The 22,382-nt window shown below is 41.6% G+C and overlaps 1 protein-coding gene across 6 annotated transcripts; it reads left to right on the top strand.

Moving 5' to 3' along the window:
- Window positions 1-8,122: 8,122 nt before the first annotated feature.
- Window positions 8,123-22,050, top strand: macroh2a2 (macroH2A.2 histone). 6 transcript variants are annotated; one of them, XM_030071351.1, is made up of 9 exons: window positions 8,123-8,332; window positions 10,661-10,848; window positions 11,473-11,579; window positions 15,522-15,719; window positions 17,180-17,284; window positions 17,381-17,480; window positions 17,597-17,686; window positions 19,104-19,278; window positions 21,632-22,050. In XM_030071351.1, the coding sequence occupies exons 2-9, from the start codon at window positions 10,677-10,679 to the stop codon at window positions 21,795-21,797; spliced, it is 1,113 nt and encodes a 370-aa protein (XP_029927211.1). In that variant the 5' UTR covers window positions 8,123-8,332; window positions 10,661-10,676; the 3' UTR covers window positions 21,798-22,050. The 6 variants fall into 6 exon arrangements, with proteins under 6 accessions (XP_029927211.1, XP_029927206.1, XP_029927210.1 ...); XM_030071346.1 differs by having other exon boundaries at window positions 8,124-8,332; window positions 15,522-15,728; XM_030071350.1 differs by lacking the exon at window positions 8,123-8,332 and adding an exon at window positions 8,777-8,795 and having other exon boundaries at window positions 15,522-15,728.
- Window positions 22,051-22,382: the final 332 nt, after the last annotated feature.

Below are 22,382 nucleotides of genomic sequence, written 5' to 3'. Positions count from 1 at the left end.
TTGAGCTAACATCATGCTAACTGTATAGACTCATGGTGTAGCTTACTAAAGTACTAAAACCTGTGTGAACTGTTTTCAAAGTTTTCTGTAATTGTTCAAACACAGCAATCAAAAAACCTTGATTATGGAAATTTTACTTTGGAGGGCAAAAAAAGGTTTTTTGAACTTAAATGTGCTTACCTCTCAAGCCATGTGTCTCCCTTCTTTGCAGGATCAGTGAAATGGATGCCTCTTCAAAAATATGTGGTCACATAACCAACTTCTTCTATAGTTTTCTAGATAACAGGGGTGGCGCTACTTGCCCCTTGGCACAAATTACCCCACTCTCCCCTACCTATTATGTTTAAATGTTTACATTTTTAATAAATTTACAAAAATGTCTGAAAACATGTTTTCACTTTGTCATTATGGGCTATTTTGTGTAGATTTTTTTTTAAAAAAGAAAACTATACTCAAATCGGTTTTAGAATAAGTGTGAAACATAACAAAATGTGGAAAAAGTGAAGGGGTGTGAATACTTTCTGGTGGCACTGTATGTGGAACTACCAGCAGCTTGAATTGTGTGGGTGTTTTTTTTTTTTTTTTTTCTTGCCTGGTCTATACTCATTGTAAATTGAGTAAAAACACAGGGAATGTTTGCTCCTTTGCTGGCCCTGATGATGCTCAGAATGAGCCAGCAAGATCACCCATCACATCCAGTAAACTGTTGCCAATTCCTGTCTATCTCAGTTACCCTACACTACATTATTAGCTGTGTAATTCAAACCTACTTAACTGACCACCAGCATATATACTCAAACACAGTACAAGCGGCACAGATCCATCCCACCTCTGAGCCAAAGGGAAAGGGTCCTGTCTTTTCATCACTAGGCACAGCGTTTGTTTAGACTGCCTTTTGGACCCAGGTGTTTTCTCCATTCAGGGTGGATGCTGACTAAGAGTGTCCGTGCCCCTTTAGTTGAGAAGCTCTGGGGCCCTCTCCCTCCCTGAAGCATCCCTTAGAAGAGCTGCGGCGGCAGGGCTGGGGAAGCCATCTGGCGGGGCCCCTCTGGAGGAGGATGCTGAGGCAGGCAGCATCTGGTACAGCAGTAACTGCGGTGCTAGCAGTCCTACCTCTGGACAACGCAGACCTCACTGATCACACTCTGATTCCACAGAGTAGGTAAAGGTCATTAAACTGGATCTAGCATCCTGCAGAATCCCCCTCGATGACTGAGCCTGAACGTTAATGCTCACAAGTGCACGGGTGCCTGCTCATTGTGACACAGCGGCCATCTGGAGATATTGTGCTATATAGATTCCACAGATCCGGAACTCTTTAGTCTGTCTGTCTGACAACTGCAGACTGCCCTTACAGGAAGATACAAAAATAATTCCCCTCTTTTGTAGCTTTGGATTCTCTATATTTACAGCTGTGTGTGTACCACGGAAGTTTTACCCCATCCAGTGTACCATATTCATCAGTCTGACAGGCTGTGGTGTGCGACAATCTGGACCATATTTTAATGTCTAAATCAGAAGGAAAAGATGGGATGATTGAGTTGTTCCCAAAAAGACAGAATTAAAGAGGAATAGTGCCTAATTTAAGGATGCACATCTGTTACTGTCTTTTCCTTCGAGAGTTCAATCAGTATTTGTGAACGTCATTCAGCTCTCTTCTCAAAGCTAGAAACCAGAAGCTGGTACACAGATCAGAGCCGTGTCACCTCCAGTCGATCAAAGAGAGGTTTTTTTTTTTTTTTCTGACAGTTTTATGCATGAAATTTCTAACACATCAATGCTGGACTTCTGGGGCCAGCACCGAATTCAGTATTTGGGAACTAAAATCTTCCATCGACCTTTTTCACAGCAGCCATTTTGACATGAAATAGCAGGTAAACACAGGCGTTACATTAATTAGGGTTCCATTCTATTTAAGTGTAGCAGTCATTCCAGTGAGCCAGCCTGAACAACAGCTATTTTTTCTTTCTTTTTTGCATACTGGCCAAGGGCGAATATTCCAGTTCCTTGTTGGTGGGGACAAGAGACAGAAAAATTTCCCTTGAGCAATTCTTCGGGGAGGGACACCATAAGTGATACCGAAAGCACCCGCTATCTGCACCATTTTCACCATCAGCAATCTGCTGCTGCATGCTCCCCCTGAAGCCCGAGACTCCACAGACCTATGGATGTGTGGCTTATCACCAAAATCACTGAACTAACAGCCTGAGAGGAGCAGATAGAAACTTTGCTTAATTCCACCAGAACTGTAAAACAACATATTCATTTTCAGAAATCAACAAAGCAGATGGTTTGAAAATGAGGCTCTTTGTAGAGGATATTACATTTTGACAGAAGATGGTCTCTGAGATGATTGTAACACCTGTGTAACACCTGTGTGTTCAAACAGGTTTCAACTGGATGGAGGCCTGAATGGCCTGAGACACTGGCGGCGCGACAAGTGCTGTCCCAATTAAATTTTACCGCGCAGGGTCCTGCAAATGCAGCCGACAGATCCAGCCTATTTTTGACTAATTTGCAGGAAACACCTCCACGATGCTTCGCGGCCGACATCACAGCCTACTTCCCAGGGTACCTTTCGGTCCAGTTGAATTTCTGGATCAGCCACCATTGCTGGAATTATGAAGCCTGTTTTAGACCGTCTTAATGTTTATATCATGACGTTTTGATAAGTTTTCATGCCTATTATTACTACCATAGATTCGGTTTAGCTGTTAACTGTATCCGAACAACGCCTGGAAATGCAAGTTTAGTTAGATGAGTTTGATAGGCATTTTGCATGATGTTTCCATAGCAACCATCAGCGCATCAGGTACATTACAATGTAGCCATGTGTACAATTACTTTAATTGGGATAGTCTGTTGCAATTGAGGTGAGGTGTAACAATTATCTTAATTTTCTGCATCTTCACGAAGACAAAATAAAATAAAATACATAAAACTACAGAATCAATGTTGTCCATCTTGAGAGCGTTGAAGCTGCTTATCGTTTTGTTTCATGCACAGGTGTTCACTGAAACACCTCTAAAACCTACTTCGGCATTTTACGCTGCATCACTCGAATGCACTTCGGGAAGCCTCGATAATAATGACGTAGGAATCCTCCACAGGCTACACTGCCCCAATTCACTAAACTTTTAGTTCCCGCAAACTTGATATCGGCACCTACGTCAGACGCCTCCTTCGTGGGCACCGTAGGCTGCGAACTAGTAGTCATCTAGCCCTTCGATTGAGACAGACCCACTGTCTATAGACTAATAAAAGCACCACGTAGAGAAGTGGGCAGGCTCTTTTGCCTTTCGTGGCCTGTGCAAGATAGATAATATATTTAAAAAACACTACTGTGAAAAAAAAAATCATAATATTCAGTTATTAAGTGAAAGCGGTGAGATTTTTTTCATGTGGCAGGAATGAACTTTCATGAAGGAATGAGCACAGAATGTACTCAGTATTTTGCTTCCTAACTTCATCCACTATTATCAGGATGCCAAGTTTCCCACACCAACTGGTGCTCTTTGACTGTCTTTGCACTTACTTGATTTACTTTCTTTCTTTCTTTCTTTTTTTTTTTTTTTTAGCTCATCCACTTTTGTAGACAGAAGTTCATTTTTTTTCCATGGGATTCCCCCAGAATGGGAAATATGTCTGGGTTTTTTGCCAGTTCTGGGGAGACTTGTTTCTAATATATCTTTCAATACTGTGCTCCTAACAGAGAGCAGTGTATCCAATGCCAAATCTTAATGGAAAGAAGAACTGGCCTTATAGTTAACAGATGATTGGTGGATGGAGCTTTGGATAAGGTTAATTCATCTTATTCATGTGCAGCATGACTTAGGCTAATCCAGCTAAACATCATCCACAAAGTCCACTGAAGTAAATCCAGACTGGATGAAATATATCCCGCAACGGATCCAAAATGTGACCGCTGTGGCAGGCCTCAAGCACACATTACACATATGTATCGGTCCTGTGCAAAACCTGATGGCTTTTGGTGCTCAGCGGGTCCCACGGTCAGTGGCTTCAGATAGGAGAAGAAAACCTTGCCCACTGCTGGCCGCATCTTTAGAGAAAACTTCCCCTCAGAGCATTCAGTGATGGCTTTTACTGGTTTTGAAAATCATTTTTGGATGAGTCCAACAACCTATCACCACCAGATAAGAGCAGTGACAGGCCTGCTCTGTATGGACTGTGTTTTATTGCTTCCAGGCACATCAGTTGACCCAAGAGTCCCACCTCGCCTTTGTCTGTTTTATCTGGAGGGAGTCGGGGGCTGGGAAAAAGTGCAAGCTACGATGTCCATCACTGTGAATTGTGAACACATTTAAGGGATAGTTCACCCATTTTGTAAAATTTGATATTGTTGCTCTTCCCCCCACAGGCTGTTCTGTAGGACAGTAGTGGCGCTAACTTCCTCTCATTGTTACTGAGTGCTGGATACTGGCTGGATGCTCCAAATGCTAACTGTTAGCCTCCTGCCACTGAGGAGGACTTCCCCCCAGCTAACATTTTTATGAAATAACTACCTTGATCTAATTTGTTAAACAAAGCTTGAGTTTGATGATATGTAGGAAAATGTTAACAGGCTGAAATGGCATTAAAATGTTAACTGTTTAAAAAAAAAATAGATCAGCAGTGGAACTATTTTCTTGTGCAATCATATATATAATCAATAAAGTTTTTCAAAATGGGTGACCGATCGCTTTTATACTTTTTTCTTCCAGTAATTAAGATAATGAAAACCCTACTGTTGATAGTTTTCTTGTTCTCCTGTGCTCCTCTGTATATGCTGACATTTTTACAGGGTTCAAAATTCCTAGGGGAGCAGCTGCTGGTGGTTATGGGTAAAAATACCTGCTGGTGTCCAGTGGTTTTCCTCAGTCCTGTACTGACCTCTGCTGGGCAGCTAGTGACTTACAGGGAAAGACAAACTAATACTAAGACATACTGTAGACATAGGCAGTCATGTACAGGGAATGAATGAAAGTATTATAAACACACATGAAATCGTCTTATTCATAAGCACTCATGTAGATGATGTTCAGTGATGCACATTAGGTCGGTCGTTGTCCACAGGAAGCAGAGCACAGTGTGGTCAAGGACAGAGGCCTCCATTTTGAGATCACAGAGCTTGTCAAAGCTGGTGCTTTACTGCCCCCTACAGACACCTCACATCCTGCCTGGCTCTCCTTAGTTCAGCTCAGAATTTCAAGTTCTCCTTTTAATTTAACTTTTTTCCCTTTTCTTTTAGTTTTTAATAAGAGCCAGTGCCTCCCATTATCCCTGCTCTCCACTACAGTCACTCTAACAAAAAACTTTATATTGGTCAGTTTTTCACATTACCTTCTAGGAATGTTACCAACAAAACCACCTCGAGTTAGACATCTACAGGAAACTGGATTAGATCAGATCAGAATCACATAAGTACCATTAAAAACTATAAATAGTAACATAAAATAATAATAAAAGAAGATGGAAAAGAATATATATAACTGTGAGATTAATACACATCCTCTCTAAGGCCTACCATGTGGCTGAGAGCTGGATCTGAAGGGTCAAAGTTTAAAAGTCAGGAACAATCAGCACAGAAAAATTATTTTATTTATTTCTTTTAAAAAAAGAGACTCTTGAGCCAATTTGATTTTTGAGCCCAAAAATGCTGATGTGTTTCAGCATCACACCTTCATCAGAGCATCGTGACAGAGAAAGAAGAAGCCAACCACATTTAGCACTGTCTCGTCATCAAGTCATACTGACATCATGTTGGGCCCCAAAACAGAAATGAGAATAAAAGAGGTGAAGTCTCTCTGTTTCTGATCTCTGATGTGCTGTTTCTGCTGCCTTTTAGAAAATCATACACCCCTCAATAACAATGAATATGAGTTAATGTGTTAATACCAGGCAAGTCCATTTTTTGAGTTACATTTGTAAGTAAATCTCTAGACTCCTGCATAAAGCCCAGCAGCAGGGCATTCAGGGAAAGGGGAAACGTCTGGAAGGCCAACTGCAAGATGTCACAAACCATAAGATGTTTTCAGCTTGAAGCCCGCTAAGCCAGATGACACAAAACGTCAATGAATCTGAAAAAAACAAACAAACAAACAAACAAACAAAAAAAACACTTCAATTCACATATTTTTAAAATTGATAATTTAAAATTTTTTTTTAGTAAAGTTATGTGTGCCAAAATAGTTTTACAGCTTAAGTATTGTACATGAGAAAGCATGTTTAGCCTACAGTAAAGATCCTGTCATTATCATTTTTTTTTTTTTTTCAGAGAAAACTAAATCTTGATGCAAAATCATTCCTAGTCATATTGTCAGTTATATTGCAATCACAATATCTGTCAAAATACTTGCATTTTTTTTTTTCTGGATGTAAACCTAAGATCCCTCAATTGTACTGAGTGCCACTTGTTTCTAATGTTTTTCAGTTGGGGGTTTCTGAAGTGTTGGATACGGTCTCGTGTGGGTGTCTTGGCACACGACATGGCAACCAGGCTGGGTTTTTCTAAAGGCTTTCTTACATATTGCTTGCTCGGTATAACTGTTATTTCAGATGCTGAAAGACCAACTATTTTTATCAAAATGTTGGGACAAAATTTAAAGATGTATGAAGATCAGCTTTGGCCAAAAACAAACAAACAAACAAACAAACAAACAAAAAACATACCAGTTAAATGCTGCATATTCCACCATGCACATATAGTGTGGCCAGTACTGGGGCGAACGCAGCCCTACGCCACACCTCCCTTTTCTCCTCCCTTTTTTCCAGCCATTGGTTTCCATTCATTCCACTATGATGTGAAAATGAACTTTCAGAGACTTCACACTTTCTTCACACCAGTATTCCATCACTGGAATAAAGTCGTCCACATTAGTTTTTCAGCAGCACTGTTGTGTTTTGAGGACTTGAAATTTGGTGGAGTGAGATACTCCCTCAGCCAGAAAATAGTTCCTACACAGTCAATTATCAGTTGTGTGGTTTATGAATGATGATGACTTTGTTTGCCGCAGCAGAGGAGAGTTATAAGGTGGGTGTTCTGATAATGGAGGGATTTTGATTATATGTTGTCAAATCTTTAGTACCCCTGCTTGGTTTTCAAAAAGCTTTGTTGAAATGTAAAACGTGGGTGAGTTGTAAACCGGCCAAACATTCAAAATCACTGCAGTCCATTTAGTTAATTGCATAAATTTAAAAAAAGAACATCTAAGTGACCATGAGCCTTCACCTCACCTGCATCCAAAGGTCAAAATGCTAAGCATGAGGCGTTCACATTCCACCTCTCACTCTGCATGTGGCTTCTCTTGGACTCCATATTCCTGTTGTTCATTTAACAAACTGACTCATCATGGATGAAATCATGACATGCACACAGATTATGCTGATCTTTATTCATTTAATATAGGCATGCTGAGAGGACCCACACACACACGGTCTCAACATGCCCTTCCGAGCTCTGCGCGCGTGCACGTGTCTCCCTTTACATTCCTTGATACTTAACTCACACTGCTTGAACGAGCAGACCGGGGCAATGCACAGCGCCAGCGACTTCAGCTACCGGCTACTGGCTTTGACAGATCAAAGATGGAGTCAAGTGATCTGATTGGCTCCTCTGGCTCTCTCCGGTCCCCGGTGGTTTCCCTTCTGATGCATCAGGCAGGCTGGGAGAATCATCTGTCTGATTCACTTTTCACAGCCTGCAAGTTGGATGGATACATCTTTTCATATAGACTTTTCACTACCTGTTAAACCTGCAGCCAAGACGGGGGAATCTTGTGGTTGTTGAAAATGTATGAAAATCATCATCATAATAATAATTACATAAATATAAACCGGTGTAAGGCTGCAGAGGGAGGGAGCCGGGGAGTGTGGGGAAACATGAAGTGCAAGGCCTCGTTTGGAAGCGGGATCAGTCAACATCTTGGGATCCACTGCCACAAAGGCAGGTTCCACATTCCCAAACGCGTACATAACGCACCAATAACGCAAGCGAACCGCATGCATTCTATCTGCACGGCACATCGCGTTCCTTTCAACCACCACTGTCCCTCTTGAAGCCATGTTAAGGGGGCGTTTACACTCTATTTTTCCCTCTACTGAATTTTTCCCCTTTGCAGCATCAGTAGCACAGAGCCAGCCTCCGATCAGACTACGCTGCCTCTGGCCGGAGTTGTGTTTTTTTTTCTAGCTTGGGAAACAAGATACGCACAAGGACGGCAAACAAATAAAACAAACGCACAGGGAAGACGGTCATTCCTCGGGGGATCTGTTTCTCTGCCGTACAGGAGGGTCGCAGGCCGGCGCCGATTCGTGTGAAAGGAGGACAAAACAGGTAGAAACTTGGAGGATTTTCATTTTCATGCCTCGGCGCATATCCGGATTCGCGGGGACGCTTTACTTTTCCATGTCTGATGAGATTACACACACACATGCCGCGGATTGGAGGCTAAATGGAGAGCTGGCGGGGGTGGAGGCGTCGTGTTTGTTCTAAAACGCGTCTTGTAACGTCTCTATTGTATAATAACACGCAATCAAAGTGAGGCCCCGCGGTTAAAAAGGTGTGCAGAATAATCCCGTGGACGCGCAGCCCGACGCGGAAAATTAACGTAAAATTGACGTTTTGTTTTTGTTTCCCCCTCCCATATCGGGTTAGCGCACACATGCACGCTCGAGTACAAACATTAAAAATCGGAAAAGAGAGGCTTTTCGGGGTTTTTGATATGACTGGACCCCCCTCCCCCGGTCCTGTGTGCGTCGATGTGCTGCCTGCTTCTTGCACTGGAGGTTCAAGTACAGTAGGTGGCCCGAGCACATTCCCTTGTTTTTCCATGTCGTTTTCCGCCTCGAAAACGGCATGCATTCACGATTCCACTCTCCACCTTTAACGGCGGCTTTGAAAGCAGATCTTGGTTTTATGCATGCATGCAAATGATCTGTGACTTACAGTGGCGTTTCTGCAGGCCGCAGCCTGCGAGCAGAGCACAGGACTGGGGCTTGTTTACATGGAAACCTCTAGGGAAGCGCTAACCTTTCCGCTGTACGTCCCCGCTGGACATATGGTTTGAATTAAAAAACGCCTCGGCTTCATTATAGCACCCCCTAAATGATTTGGACCTGACATCACTGCAACCGCCGTTTTTATTTTTCCTGACAAGATGTGGACTAGTTTTTTTTTTTTCGAATTTCCAAGACATCACTATTTGATTGTAAAAAAAAAAAAAAAAAAAAAAAAAATGCTGCACGCTTAATGCCAAATCACTTACTCGTGCATAATTTATGTTAATCTGTCAGTGACAACTGTTGAAGACAGATCCTCATTCACCCCCCCACCTCTCCGTTCTGCTGCTTTATTGGCGGCTGCGTGAGCACATGATATGGCCTTGAATGAATTGGGAGCTAGCGGAGAGTCCCAGGGTTTCTCAATTACTTGCAAAGGCTTCCTAATGGAGCCTTACATCTGTTCCTGTTGAATTTACAGCACGTCTCGTCGCTGACCTGCTGATAGTGTGTTATGTTTAAGCTGCGAGCGGCGAGCAGTCTGAGTGTTTCTCTCCATCTGTCAGGTAGGCTACACCTGACTGCCTCTATCATGTTCTCACTGCCGCGTTTACACTGGAGGAAACACGGACACTTGAAGGCTGACAGTTGAATTGTTGCAGTCCACTGCCCACTATATATATATATGTACACACACACAAATATATGTATATATGTGGTGTGTGTATGTGTGCATATCTATCTATCTATCTTTCTATGCATATATATGTATATATAGATATATACATATATATGTGGTGTGTGTGTGTGCAGCAGCTCTGCCATAAATTCCACCTTTTAATAAAGTTTATATTTATACACCACATATACATGTGTATATGTGGTAAATGTATGTATGTATGTGTGTGTGCAGCAGCTCTGCCATAGATTCTACCTTTTAATAAAGTTTGTAATGTTCAGTTTGTGTTGACATTGTGGAAAATGTGTACATTTCATTCTGTGTTTATTACTGAGGTTGTAGTTTGCAGAGGTCTGCTACTGGTCTACATTATATTGAGAGGTGATTCTCATTTTTTGTCCTCCCTATTTATATACATGAGGAGGACAGAATAGTAGAAACACGTCTCAATAAAGTGCAGTCCAGTCCAACAGCAGCACTAACTTTGAGCTCAATGCCAAACATAGAAGTGAATGAACACCTCTATTACTGTAACAACAAGACAACCTGAGCATTATAGGTAGCAGGAGAGGAAACTTTATGGCACAACAGCTGGATTGGATTAGATTAGATTAGATTGCACAGGTGGAGCTGCTTCTGCAGGACAGTAGTGGTGCTGTGTCCCTCTCATTGTTACTGAGCACTGGATACTGCTAAATGCAAACTGTTAGCCTCCTGCCATTGAGGTGGACTTCCAACCAGCTAATACTCTTGCCACCCGATCAGATTTGGTGAGAAATCTGTTGGACTGCTTTATGGCACAAAACAGGAGGAGGGCACTGTTATTCCACAGCAAACACAGCTTTTAGGCAGTGGCAGAAGGTATAAGGAGTGAAAGACAGACCACTGTAAGACAGACCAGTCATCTCCACCAGTTTGTTTATGGTAATCACACCAGTGATTAAAAACATGCTTTACAGTGTTATGACTGTTTGCTCCGTCCAGAGCGAGCTAAGGCAGGATGTCAGCCCGAGGAGGAAAGAAGAAGGCCACCAAGCTGTCCCGCTCGTCCCGGGCGGGCGTCATTTTCCCCGTGGGGAGGATGATGAGGTACCTTCGCACCGGGACGCACAAGTACCGCATCGGCATGGGGGCGCCCGTCTACATGGCAGCTGTCATCGAGTACCTGGCAGGTCGGTTGGCGTGAGCGTGTGAACACACACACACAGTCGTTTGCTATCATATTTATTATCCCATTCCTGGTGTGTGTGTCCGTGTCAGCTCAGACAGCTCTCACTCTGTCTGCACGTCTCATCTGAAGAGATACACTTTGTGCACATGTGTAAAATGTGCAAATACAGTGCACATGTTGCTCATCTTTGCCATACATTTGCATATATAATTTCCTCATAATATATTCTGTGTTATGCATTGCTTGTTTTTGAGCAAAATATTTATGATTGATTTTACATTTCCATGCTGCATGTGTTTTTCATTCCTATCCGTCTCTAGTTGTGAATAAGCTACGCACAGCCGTTTTTTTCATGTAATCCCTACTTTTTGTTCGTATGATTCAACATGATGCTATAATCTTTGCTTGCGTTGTTCCTTTTAATCTAATTTTCCTTGCTGTTTTGTCGTACTATTTGTTGCTACCAAACACCGTTTCCCTGCAGGGATCACTGAAGTTTCATCTAATCCCACTGTATGTTGAATTCCTGTTTGTGATGGGGAATAACTAAGTTGCAGGCAGAGGGGTTTATGGAGGCGCACGTACTGTATGTTTGATTTCCCCATACTGTTTTCTCTCTGTTCAGCTGAGATCTTGGAGTTGGCAGGGAATGCAGCGCGGGACAACAAGAAAGGCAGAATAACTCCGAGGCACATCAAGCTGGCAGTGGCCAACGACGAGGAACTCAACCAGGTAACAGAACCGTGGGAAAGCTCTGCTGCACGAGTGGCTCCCAGGTGGAGGTTTTCAGCGCTCAGTCGTAGTTTGATACTCGTAAGTGGATGACATATTAAAGGCACGTTTTCTTTAAAATGTAAAATTACACTGACCTGATGAGCCCAATCAGGTCAGAGACGCACGCACCATCTCCGCCAACTGCAGATCATGTCGATTTGTCCACCTGAAGCTGTGTGGACGGTGGCTGGAGGGAAACCCCTCCCCACTCAGGAAGTGACAAACCTGAAGTGGAAGATTGAAATCCACGACGTCTTCTGGACAGCAGTGACAGGGTGTCCTTAAACTGCAGGTCCTTACAATGTCTCAGCCTCAGTTTTTAGACGTGTATACACTGGATTAATGAGGTTCTGTTGTTCACAAACATTGTAGGAAATGTAATTGATCCGTCTTAATTTCTTTTTGTCAAAGTTTGACACGCTCTTCTGCATGACAGTGGACGTTCCTGATGTTGATACTGTCTTTGTTCTGACGGGCTGCACTTGACCCGCTGGGAAAATGCTGGTTGTTGATTAACCTAACCCCTTGGTCATGCACCACGCTTACATGCACACAGGAAAGCAGACTTACAGCTTTAGCCTCTCGAGACACAAATCCACTAAAATCCTGACCTGTCCAAAGTTATGTGTAAATAATAAATAAATAAGTCCTGGTTCCATTCATCCCAGCAGCAGCTGCTATCTGAGTCTGTTAAAGTCATGTGAAGTGACCTCAGCACAAAACCAGTACATAAGACTTCACCTTTACATCAAGCTGCAATGAGAACGTAGAAAACAATGCTGCAACTCTGATAAAAAAAAAAAAAAAAAAAAAAACTTTGAAGACTCAAGTTGGTCTCATCTGCAGCTTTTGATTTTGTGTGTTTGCCATACTACTACTACTAATAATAATAATAATTATTATTATTATTATTATTATTATTTAAAATTGAATTACAGTTACCAGAGAGCTAAAGAAATTTACAATAAAATTACAGAAAATTAAAATAAAAAACAATAACAATATGATAATAACAATCATAGCAATTCTTGTTGTTATTATTATTTAAAATTGAATTACAATAAAATGATCATAGAGCTATCTCCAAATACCCTCTTAAAACAAGCAAACAAACCAACACACAAAAAACTAAAAAATTTGAACACATAAGAAATAAAGTGAATTTTGTTCATAGGGTGAATAAATCCTTTAAAAAAAAAAAAAAAAAAAAAAGCTTGTGCACAGGCTCTAGGGTTTCACAGGGTTAAGAGGCAACAGCATAATACTGCACACTTTGAAACATTCTAAATAAAGCAGCGTGTCGGGGACGTCACCTCTCAGCGTGTGGATGTGAGTGTGGTGGCTGGAGGCCAGCTGGCAGCGGGCGCTGTGTGTGGCTCTGTGCTCAGCGCCTCACCTCGCTGGCCCAGTCCACCACGCACCACTGTCTTTTAAAGAGGGACACCATTCTGGAAGAGTCCAGGTGTGTTAGCGCTCTGCTGGAGGACAGGCCAGTCTGCCGAGAAACACACAGCAGTCTGATCACTCTCAGCTCGCTTTGAGTTTCTTTAGTTTTTAAACCCAAGTGGACTGCCGTTTTGTTGTAGTGCCAAACCAGACAACCTAAAAGTGGTTTTCTTCACCTCTCTGTCTGCGGTGCAGCTTTTCTGGCTTTTGCCTTGAGAATATAGTTATTAGGGTCACAGATATTGATTGTAAGAACAATGTAGGAACAATTCTGAAATCAAACAGCGTTCCCCTTTGAAGGAGACTTTGCTTTGCTAAAAACATTTTAACAAGTGAGAATTGCACACCACCCTGACAATTACACACCTCATTACAGTTTCAGGCAATCAATGTCCAACACTAGCTCCCACCAGCTTTCTCGTAATATTGATAATTACAAACAATTAAAGTTAGTTCCTCAGGTGGAGTGGGTCGCTGAACATGGGAAGAAATATTATTACTTTGGGTGCACTTTGTCTCACTGGTGTACCTGTGTTGAAAAATGACTGAGAGACAAGTTGAAGTGGTGTTGCTGAGCATGGCCAGTCAGTGCCCACATGTCCTTACACAGGGATGTGTGCTAGGAAACATGTCTCTAAAATATCATCACCGCCTCTGAGGAGCTGATTTATACTGAGGCGGAGCTGGTCAAGATTTGGAAAACGATCGATTGTTCTAGTCTGTGATTTTTGTTGTAGTTTTTTGAAAAAGACACAAAAGTGGACCCTCTACATGAAGTCCAGTGATGTCAGTTCTGTATGTTCACCACCAGGCTGCGCTCACGCTGCCCCACTTACGATTTTCTCCCCTCACGTCAAACATCAGCTGTTTTCTAGTGTAAACAGCAAAAAGCTACACTGTTTTTTTTTTTTTTTTTTTTTTTTTAGCTGTGGCCGGAAGAATTATGTTCTCAGGTTGTCTGTCCGTATGTCCATCCCATTCTTGTCTTGATATCTCAGGAACGGTTTGTCAAAATTTCTGCTGGACTCAAGGATTAACTGATTTTGGTGGTCAAAGGTCAAGGTCATGTCTGTCCCATTCTTGAAAATGCGATGTCTCAGGAACTCCTGGAGGGAAGTTCTTCAAATGTGGCACAAACATCCACTGGGACTCATGGATTTTGGTGGTCAAAGGTGAAAGGTCACTGTGGCCTCACAAAAAAACCCCTCATCTGGACATAACTCAACAATCTGTACATGTTTATGACCTGAAGATGGGTTTCACACAAAAGTAATGACATTTTATATCCAAAAAGTCAAAGGTCAGTTTCACTGTGACGCCATAATGTTCTGCTAAAAGCCTTTTTTGGCCATTATTCAACGCCATAACTCAGCATTTTCACTTGACGTCCTCTCCCTGGATGACAGCAGGACAGTTCCTCTGTTCCTCCGGCCGTCCACCTCACGCTCTTTGGTTTCACTGATTTTGAGCTTCAGGTAAATTATTGTTGCACCGTGATGAAGCTCTATATCAGTCCTCCGTACTCCTCTGTGAAAATAGCCTCAAGTGAAGACTGCAGGTTTCTCACTGGAAGTTATGCACTGAAATCATACATGATTTTTCAGGGCAGGTGCAGATTATATCAAGGAGCCCCTTAGTGCAAGGAGACTTGATTACCAACATTTAGGACCAGTATTCATTTGCGATTAATTTGAAAATTGCAGCATCAAAATTCACAGTGTAAGAAATGCCAACACAAACCTTTTGAAGTAGCAAATGTTTAATTACCCTTGTCATATAAAATTATATAAATAATAGCAGAACAAATAAATAAATAAATACTAAAAAAAAGACAAGAAAATTACTAAAAATCCCAGAATATAAACATAAATAAATACAACAAGGGTTATCTAGAGTTCTAATTATTAAAATTACATATTTAAAGAACAGATCAGTGATGTTGTGGTTAGATGCTTATAAATACATTCAGATGCAGTTCACTACCATTTAAATAAAAATGAAAAAATTCAGTAAAATCAAAATGAAAACTGTAACGCTCCTAAGGGCAGCGTGCTACAGCTTAGTGTTGTCCTCAGTCAGAAAAACTGACATAAAGACAAACCCAGAGGAAAAGGGGAAAGCCCCGACAATCAGCCGCGACTAATAATTGGTCGATCGCCATGTGACCAACATGAGACAGGCAACATTCAAATCAGCATTTGTTAATGTAGACTTGGCAGTGATTACATCTCATGTAAGCCACCCAAAGCAAATGTAAGAACTGTAATAGTGGCCCAACAGCAGTTTGCAGCGAGGCTGACACAGGAACACTCAGTGATCTAAGGAAAGGCAACACAGCCGACTTGCCTCAAATCAGTGAAGACTTGGAGGCACATGCACAACCCAAACAAGCCAACGTGTCGCTACAAAAAGATCTCCTGTGATCCTTTTGTCATTCTGTGACTTCTTCCTCAGCTTCTAAGGGGCGTGACCATATCAAACGGAGGGGTTCTGCCTCGGATCCACCCAGAGTTGCTCTCCAAGAAGAGGGGAGGCCGGGTGAAGGTGGACACCCAGGTGACCGTCCCGGAGAAGCGAGAGGAACACTCCAAGAGCAAGAAACCCATCAAACCTGTCAAAAAAGGCAAAGGCAAACCGGGCCGCAAGCCAAGGGTCAGTAGGGTACGGTCAGACTTTAACTCGTTTTTGGATGGGATGACCTTCATGGGAGGAAGCAGGGCGGTGAGGTGAAATGATATTTTGGTGTGATGACAAGATGTAAATGAGGTAGACATCTCTGATTTTAAAGATTGATTACTGAGACCTTATTCCATGCAAACACATTGCATCTGTCATATTACATACACACGTGCAGCAAAATTGAACTTTGGTGGGGTTGGATTGCATAATTAGCTGTGTGTGATCTGAACCCACATGGTAGTGAACCGTCCTCAGTAGTTGCCCCACTGGGCTGCTTAATCTACAACGCGCTATTTCTGTCTTTCCATTCACTTCCAAAACACTTTCAACCCGTAAACGAACACAAACAAAGCAGATTCTGCCGACATAAACAACAAGTCCCAGCACCCATGAGGAAATGAAGTGACTCTTTTCTTGTTATTTTCCCATTTGAATTGGAAAGTAGATCCGACAGGTAGCGTCTGCAGGAAATTTAACCTTGCACCAAGAAGAAACGACCTGACGGTACTTTGACAAATAATTCTGCTTCCAGGGGAAAAGAGTGGGTACCATGACTTTGTGGTTTTATTTTGGCCTAAGCTGCTGTCTTGGTGTTGCTTTAGGTGCTAAAACTGTTATTTTGGACATGAATGGAGAGATAGAAATCCAGTCTTGTGGTTTAGCAGCCCAGGGGAGCACAGAGCAGCTAATGAGGATGTTTCACCACCATGTGGACTCACATCACATCCAGCACGGCAAAAACTCAAAATCTTACCAAGATTATTTGTCTTATTTCAAGTCAAAAATGTCTTATTTCTAGTCAAAATATCTCATTACACTTAAAATAAGACATGATCACCTCAGAAGTAACTTGTTTTTAGACAATTGTCTCTTGTTTCAAGTGAAAATTCACTTGAAACAAGTGAAAATTTGCTTGTTTCATTGGCAAAATTTGCCAGTGGAAAAAGTGAAAATTCACTTGAAATAAGTGAAAATTAGATAGAAACAAGAAACAAATTTTGCCAATGAAACAAGCAAATTTTCACTTGTTTCAAGTAGATTTTCAGTTGAAACAAGAGACAATTGTCTAAAAACAATTTACTTCTGAGGTGATCATGTCTTATTTTAAGTGTAATGAGATATTTTGACTAGTAATAAGACATTTTTGACTTGAAATAAGACAAATAATCTTGGTAAGATTTTGAGTTTTTGCAGTGAGGGAACTATAGAGCCCAACACTCTACCAAAGTTCAGTTTTAATTTAAGGACTTGTCCATTTTTCTGCTTATCTGTAAAGAGAGCAGAGAGTTTAAAAGTCTTTAGAATTTCGTAATCTTAATGACATGGCTGATTCCAGGCTACTTAAAAATTAGCGTATTCTTTCGATTGTCTTTACTGTAAATCATGTTATCATCTGAGTGGTATTGAAATGGACTTTTCTCCATCTGGCAAAGAACACGGAAAACGACAAAGAGGCTGTATCAAACTCCACAGCAGAAGACGGTCCAGGAGACGGATTCACCATCCTCTCAGCAAAAAGCCTGTTCCTTGGACAAAAGGTAACACACCTGCCATCGGCCGAGTCTTCCACACTGTGTGTCTGTGTTACCGGCTCAAACTGTTTGCTAAAAGTGCGCTCATCACTTCATTCACAGCTGTCACTAACAGAGAGCGAAATCGGCAAAATTGGGACGATTAAGGTTGAAGGAATAATTAACCCCACAAACGCAGACATGGACCTCAAAGACGGAGTGGGTAAGGAGGACACGTTACTGGTGTATCGCCAATAAGTCACTTGTGCAAAACCTAAATTTGTCACTGCTTATCCAGCGCTCCCCTGTTCACCTGGTGCTGCTGTGGTGTGTCTGCAGGCAACGCCCTGGAGAAAGCTGGGGGCCGAGAGTTTCTGGAGGCAGTCAAGGAGCTGCGGAAAGCACAGGGGCCCTTGGAGGTTGCATCAGGTATGGAGACCGAGTCCTCGCCGTACATTTACCGTGTCGTGTTATATAGGGGTTACCATAAAGATGAGCTGCCTACTGGGAAAAACCGATCACCTCAGACTCCTAGTGGGAATTACAAGCAGGACACAGATTTTTTTGCAGCCTTCCATGTTTCTGAGTTGGCTTTACAAATAACAGAAGTGTGACAGTACAGGCGGTGAACACGGCAGCGAGTCCAACAACGTCAGCCGTCCAAGCTAACACAAATAAAAATGATCCCTTCTACTCTCATACCTCTTTTTCTTCACATCTCATATCTCTTTTTCTTAGGTTAACCCTTATTGTATATTTTTAGTTTTTAGTCTTTATAGTCTTTATTGTAAATATTTAGCCTTTATTCTATTTTATTTAACTTTATTATATGTTTCTACTGTTGCTGCTGGAACACCAGAATTTCCCATGTTGGGATCAATAAAGTATATCTATCTATCTATCTATCTATCTATCTATCTATCTATCTATCTCATATATGCAATTAGCTCAAAACTCAACCAATGTTTGCTGCCGTTTGCTTACGGTTGATTTTGAGTAACTTGTTAATGACTCAGAACCACTATCTTCGATGTGGACACTCCCAACGAGTTAAAGGAGTGGAAACCCCAGTTAAAAATGGGGATTTTCTTATTTAGTATGACTCTTGAGATTTTAGAGCTCCTTAAAGTCAGTATCTGTGATAAACTGACTGTTACAGACTGCAGCTTGTGGTAATCTGCTCCAGCAGGGCTGGGTGGGCTTCAGTTCCTCTTGTAGGGAAACTATAATGTTGCAACTCATCTGTCCAGCAAAGAAGTCAAGCGACAGGCCCTCTCTCTGCACAGAGGACTTGAGAGTCTCACAGTTTCATGATGTTTTCTACACCCAGTGACCACAGTGAAAACATTTTAATGAAAAAATGACACACTTTAGTTTGCCGTCTCTTTAAAAACGTGAGCAAAGTTGTAGCAAGTTGTAGCTTTTGGTTAAGACACGAATGGCATGACTGGGTTCGGTTATCCTGGTTAACTTACACTCCAGCAGTGACAAAGCTGACTGGCTCGCCTCTGTATTTATCGGGTCACTGTGGAATGACAAAATCTTCGTCTGGAAGGGGTTGAAGAGCTTTAGTAGGAGTGATATGATGCATCACACAGGTCGATGCACAGAGGATGGACGTTCCAGGGTTGGGTGTCACAGAGCCTTCATCAACATTCTGATGAAGGCTCTGTGCTGAAATGCAGAAGTGATTTTTCTAATGTGATATGAGCCAATAAACAGGTGATGTGAGTATTTTGTCCTCCTTGACTTCACAGTGGCATGTGCTACATTTTCACATTGGAACATTGAACATTGGATTTTTGGTTGTACCCTCTCTGTGTTTGTGTGTCCTGACGCCCTGCAGTGGCGGTGAGCCAGGCCAGTGGGATGGCAGCGCGGTTCGTCATCCACTGTAACGTCCCTCAGTGGGGCTCAGAGAAGTGCGAGGACCAGCTGGAGAAGACGGTGAAGAACTGCCTTTCAGCAGCAGAGGAGAAGAAGCTCAAGTCTGTTGCCTTCCCCTCGCTTCCCGCTGGACGGTGAGCCGCTTCACTTTGAGCTATTCTCCCTCTGCAGTGATTTCAGCTGTTCATTCAGTTTAATCAAACGATCTAGTCGTAGATTCTCAGATTTACTGAAGTTGCCAAGTAGCTCAAAGATTTTTACGAGGTCCTTGTTGAAATAATTTGTCTGAAATACCTGCACTAGTAACCTTTATAGGATTTATATGCTTATTTATTTTTATTTGCTCCATGCTGGACTCCTGCTTAACAGATCTGTCACCCCTCCTTGCTCCTAGCACACTGTGATTTCAAACATCCAAGTGATTTGTTACAAACATAATCCAGTTACAAAATGTGTTCCCCTCAAAATGTAATTGAGAATGCAGTTTAGTTGTATGAGAGTGTAAGTTTTTGGAGATAGGGCCCCCAGTTCACATTACACTGGGCCTTAAACTGAATTGTCACATATTTTGTACATCTGTTTGGTTTATTAAAGTGACATTTCACATCATTTAACAATAAAGGAAAATTCAACTGTGGTCGAGTATTGGACATGATGGGGGTCCACATGACGGTGAAATAAGCTCATTAGTTGCTCTGTGCTTCCCTGGTCTGTTTATTCACAGTACTGTAATTCTGTTTTCCCCATTCATGTCCATAGTGCGGTGAAGCAGCTCTCAAAACACCACTTGTGGAACATAAATGCGGATAATGCCATGAACAAAGCAGATTATGCCAACATGAAAAGAAAAATACTCTTTTTTTTTTTTTTTTAAAGGCAATCAAACAGCTTTTCTCATATTTGCCCATTTGAATTGGGAAGTGGATCAGGTAGCATCTGCAGATAGCTTCCACATAGTGACCTTGTGCCAAGAAGGAACAGCCTGACAGTACTTGAAAAAAAATAATTGTGATTACATTGTAAAAAAAAAAAAAAAAAATGGGTACTGGGACTTGTTTTTTATATTGGTATTAATGTGCTATGTTTGTGTTCCTGTATGTGCTGAAGTGTTATTTTGTGAGCTGTTTTGATGTGTTATGGAAGTGAATGACAGAAATAGCGTTCTGGGAGAGCAGCTCAGGGGAGCACACAGATATTTCACCAGCATGTGGTCTCATGTCACACCCAGGTGACCCAGCTCTCTACCACAGTTCAGGCTCACTTTAAGAAATGGGTTGTGTTTAACTGAAGCAGAACCATTCAATCTTATTGGTCAGACAATAAATGCAGGAATGTTAAATGCAGGAAGTGGGAGTCGACCGTATTGCCCTAATATTTCTTCTAAAGGTACACTTTGGCACTTTGGAGGGAGACTACATCTAGTGTCTCCCTCCTACACGTTAGAAGGACCACACAGAAAATAGTTTCCAATAATAGTAAAATGTTGGGTTTTTAGTGATGCTCAGCTAGCTACAGTCTTGCTGCACTAAGGGGCTGAATGATGAATCCAAATATTATATTATCAAAATCGCAATATGGCAGAGTGCAAAATCCAAACTGCTGAAAATGAAGTATTATGCTGTGACAGAGAAGCAACAACTTAAAATTCTGTTTTTGGTACAGCAAAAAATCACAGTCATTTTTACCCTATAAAGCCTGAACTATGAAAGAATTGGCAGAAAATTCCAATTTTTTGAAACTGAACCCTTTATTTAGTCCTATAACAAAATATATATATATATAAAAAATAATTTAAAAAAATATGTTATTACACGACCTTTCTGGTGTATGATATATGATATGTACTTGAAGTGCCAATGGTATGGTCCAGGGTGAACAGGGGAAGTGTTCAAAGGTATACAACAGTATTTTAGTCAAGTATTGATTAAACTGAAAACGAAAAACGGAATTGAAAATGTGTATCATATATGATACAAATGGCTTTATAGGGTTAATAGCCTTATCAGTGAAAAATAAAATTGTGATTAAAAAAAAAATGATCATAAAATGGTGAATATCACAATCTCAATTTGACCTATCAGTCAGTCCTTCTGCTAAGAGGACTGGACTGTTCCAAATGTCCCTGTTTTTCAGGGACAGCCACCATACTTGATAGTTTGTCCCTAGCTGGTCGTGTCCTGCTGTGGACAGCGTTCCCATTACCAGAGGTCTGGCGATCCATCATTTCTATCTGAGGAACACAGGAATTGTATCCCATCTGGTATGAACATTGTCTTGCAGTCATGCAGATGGGAGAAGTATTCCAGGACATACAGGGCCGTGGTAGTCCAGCGCTGAGAAGTAGCTTTGAGCTGCTGCGGTTGCTCTTTTGCTCCCTTCCTGCGCTGAAGTTCAGAGCCTGTTCTCCATTTCTACTGCTGACCACAGATTTCTTTCACATGTTCAACCCCGCTAAGCCACATTTGTCAACGTCTCTCTCTGACACAGGAATGGATTCCCAAAGCAAACAGCAGCCCAGCTCATCCTCAAGGCCATCTCCAACCATTTTGTGTCGTCCACCACCTCCTCCCTGAAAAACATTTACTTTGTCCTGTTCGACAGCGAGAGCATTGGAATATATCTTCAGGAAATGGCCAAGCTGGACGCCAAGTGAGGATGAGCAGCAGCGAGGATCTTGTTTTAGGGGGTGTTTTTCTAACTGTTGCAGTTGTATTTCAAGATGGTTTGTTTTTGTTTTTTTTTTTCAGGTGGTGTAGATAGGTGACATAGGGGTTTTGATGTGGAATCTGCTTCGGTAGAAGAGAGAGAAAAAAAAAAAATCCAATTCGTGAGTGAAGTATTGTTCACGTTTATGTTACACTGTCTTTTAAAGAGACTGCATTCTTTTTAGATTAGATAATTTAATCCGTACAGTTTTCCATTATGGTCTATTGTTTCTGATGTTTTTACATTCCATGTACAAATGTTTTTTTTTTCCTGGCCAGGTCTCTGTAGTTTCTGATACAGCTAGTTTACTAAGAAAGACTGTGTTTCTCATTCTGCTTTGAAATAAAAATTAAGATGTTTTACACCAGACATCCAGCTTGGACTTACACCACTTGTTTCACCAAACTTTTGAAGAGCATACCCTGTGAAGTATGAGAAGAACGTCCTTTAGAAATGGCACATTTTTTACATGTATGCAAATTTCTGTGAGTAACGTCAGTCTCTTCTGTCATATTTCAGTTCTTTTGAAATG

This window comes from Myripristis murdjan, chromosome 15 (assembly GCF_902150065.1).
Source record: "Myripristis murdjan chromosome 15, fMyrMur1.1, whole genome shotgun sequence".
Classification (NCBI taxonomy): Eukaryota; Metazoa; Chordata; class Actinopteri; order Holocentriformes; family Holocentridae; genus Myripristis; species Myripristis murdjan.
The sequence above is the reverse complement of the archived record's forward strand: the minus strand, read 5'-3'. Positions and strand labels throughout refer to the sequence as shown.

Bases quoted from the DNA above. Each gene is read 5' to 3' on its own strand.
- macroh2a2 (XM_030071346.1), top strand. From the start codon at position 10,677: ATGTCAGCCCGAGGAGGAAAGAAGAAGGCCACCAAGCTGTCCCGCTCG. The intron at 15,729-17,179 runs GTACGGTCAGAC...CATCTGGCAAAG, and splicing joins GCAAGCCAAGGGTCAGTAGG to AACACGGAAAACGACAAAGA. The intron at 17,285-17,380 runs GTAACACACCTG...CTTCATTCACAG, and splicing joins GCCTGTTCCTTGGACAAAAG to CTGTCACTAACAGAGAGCGA.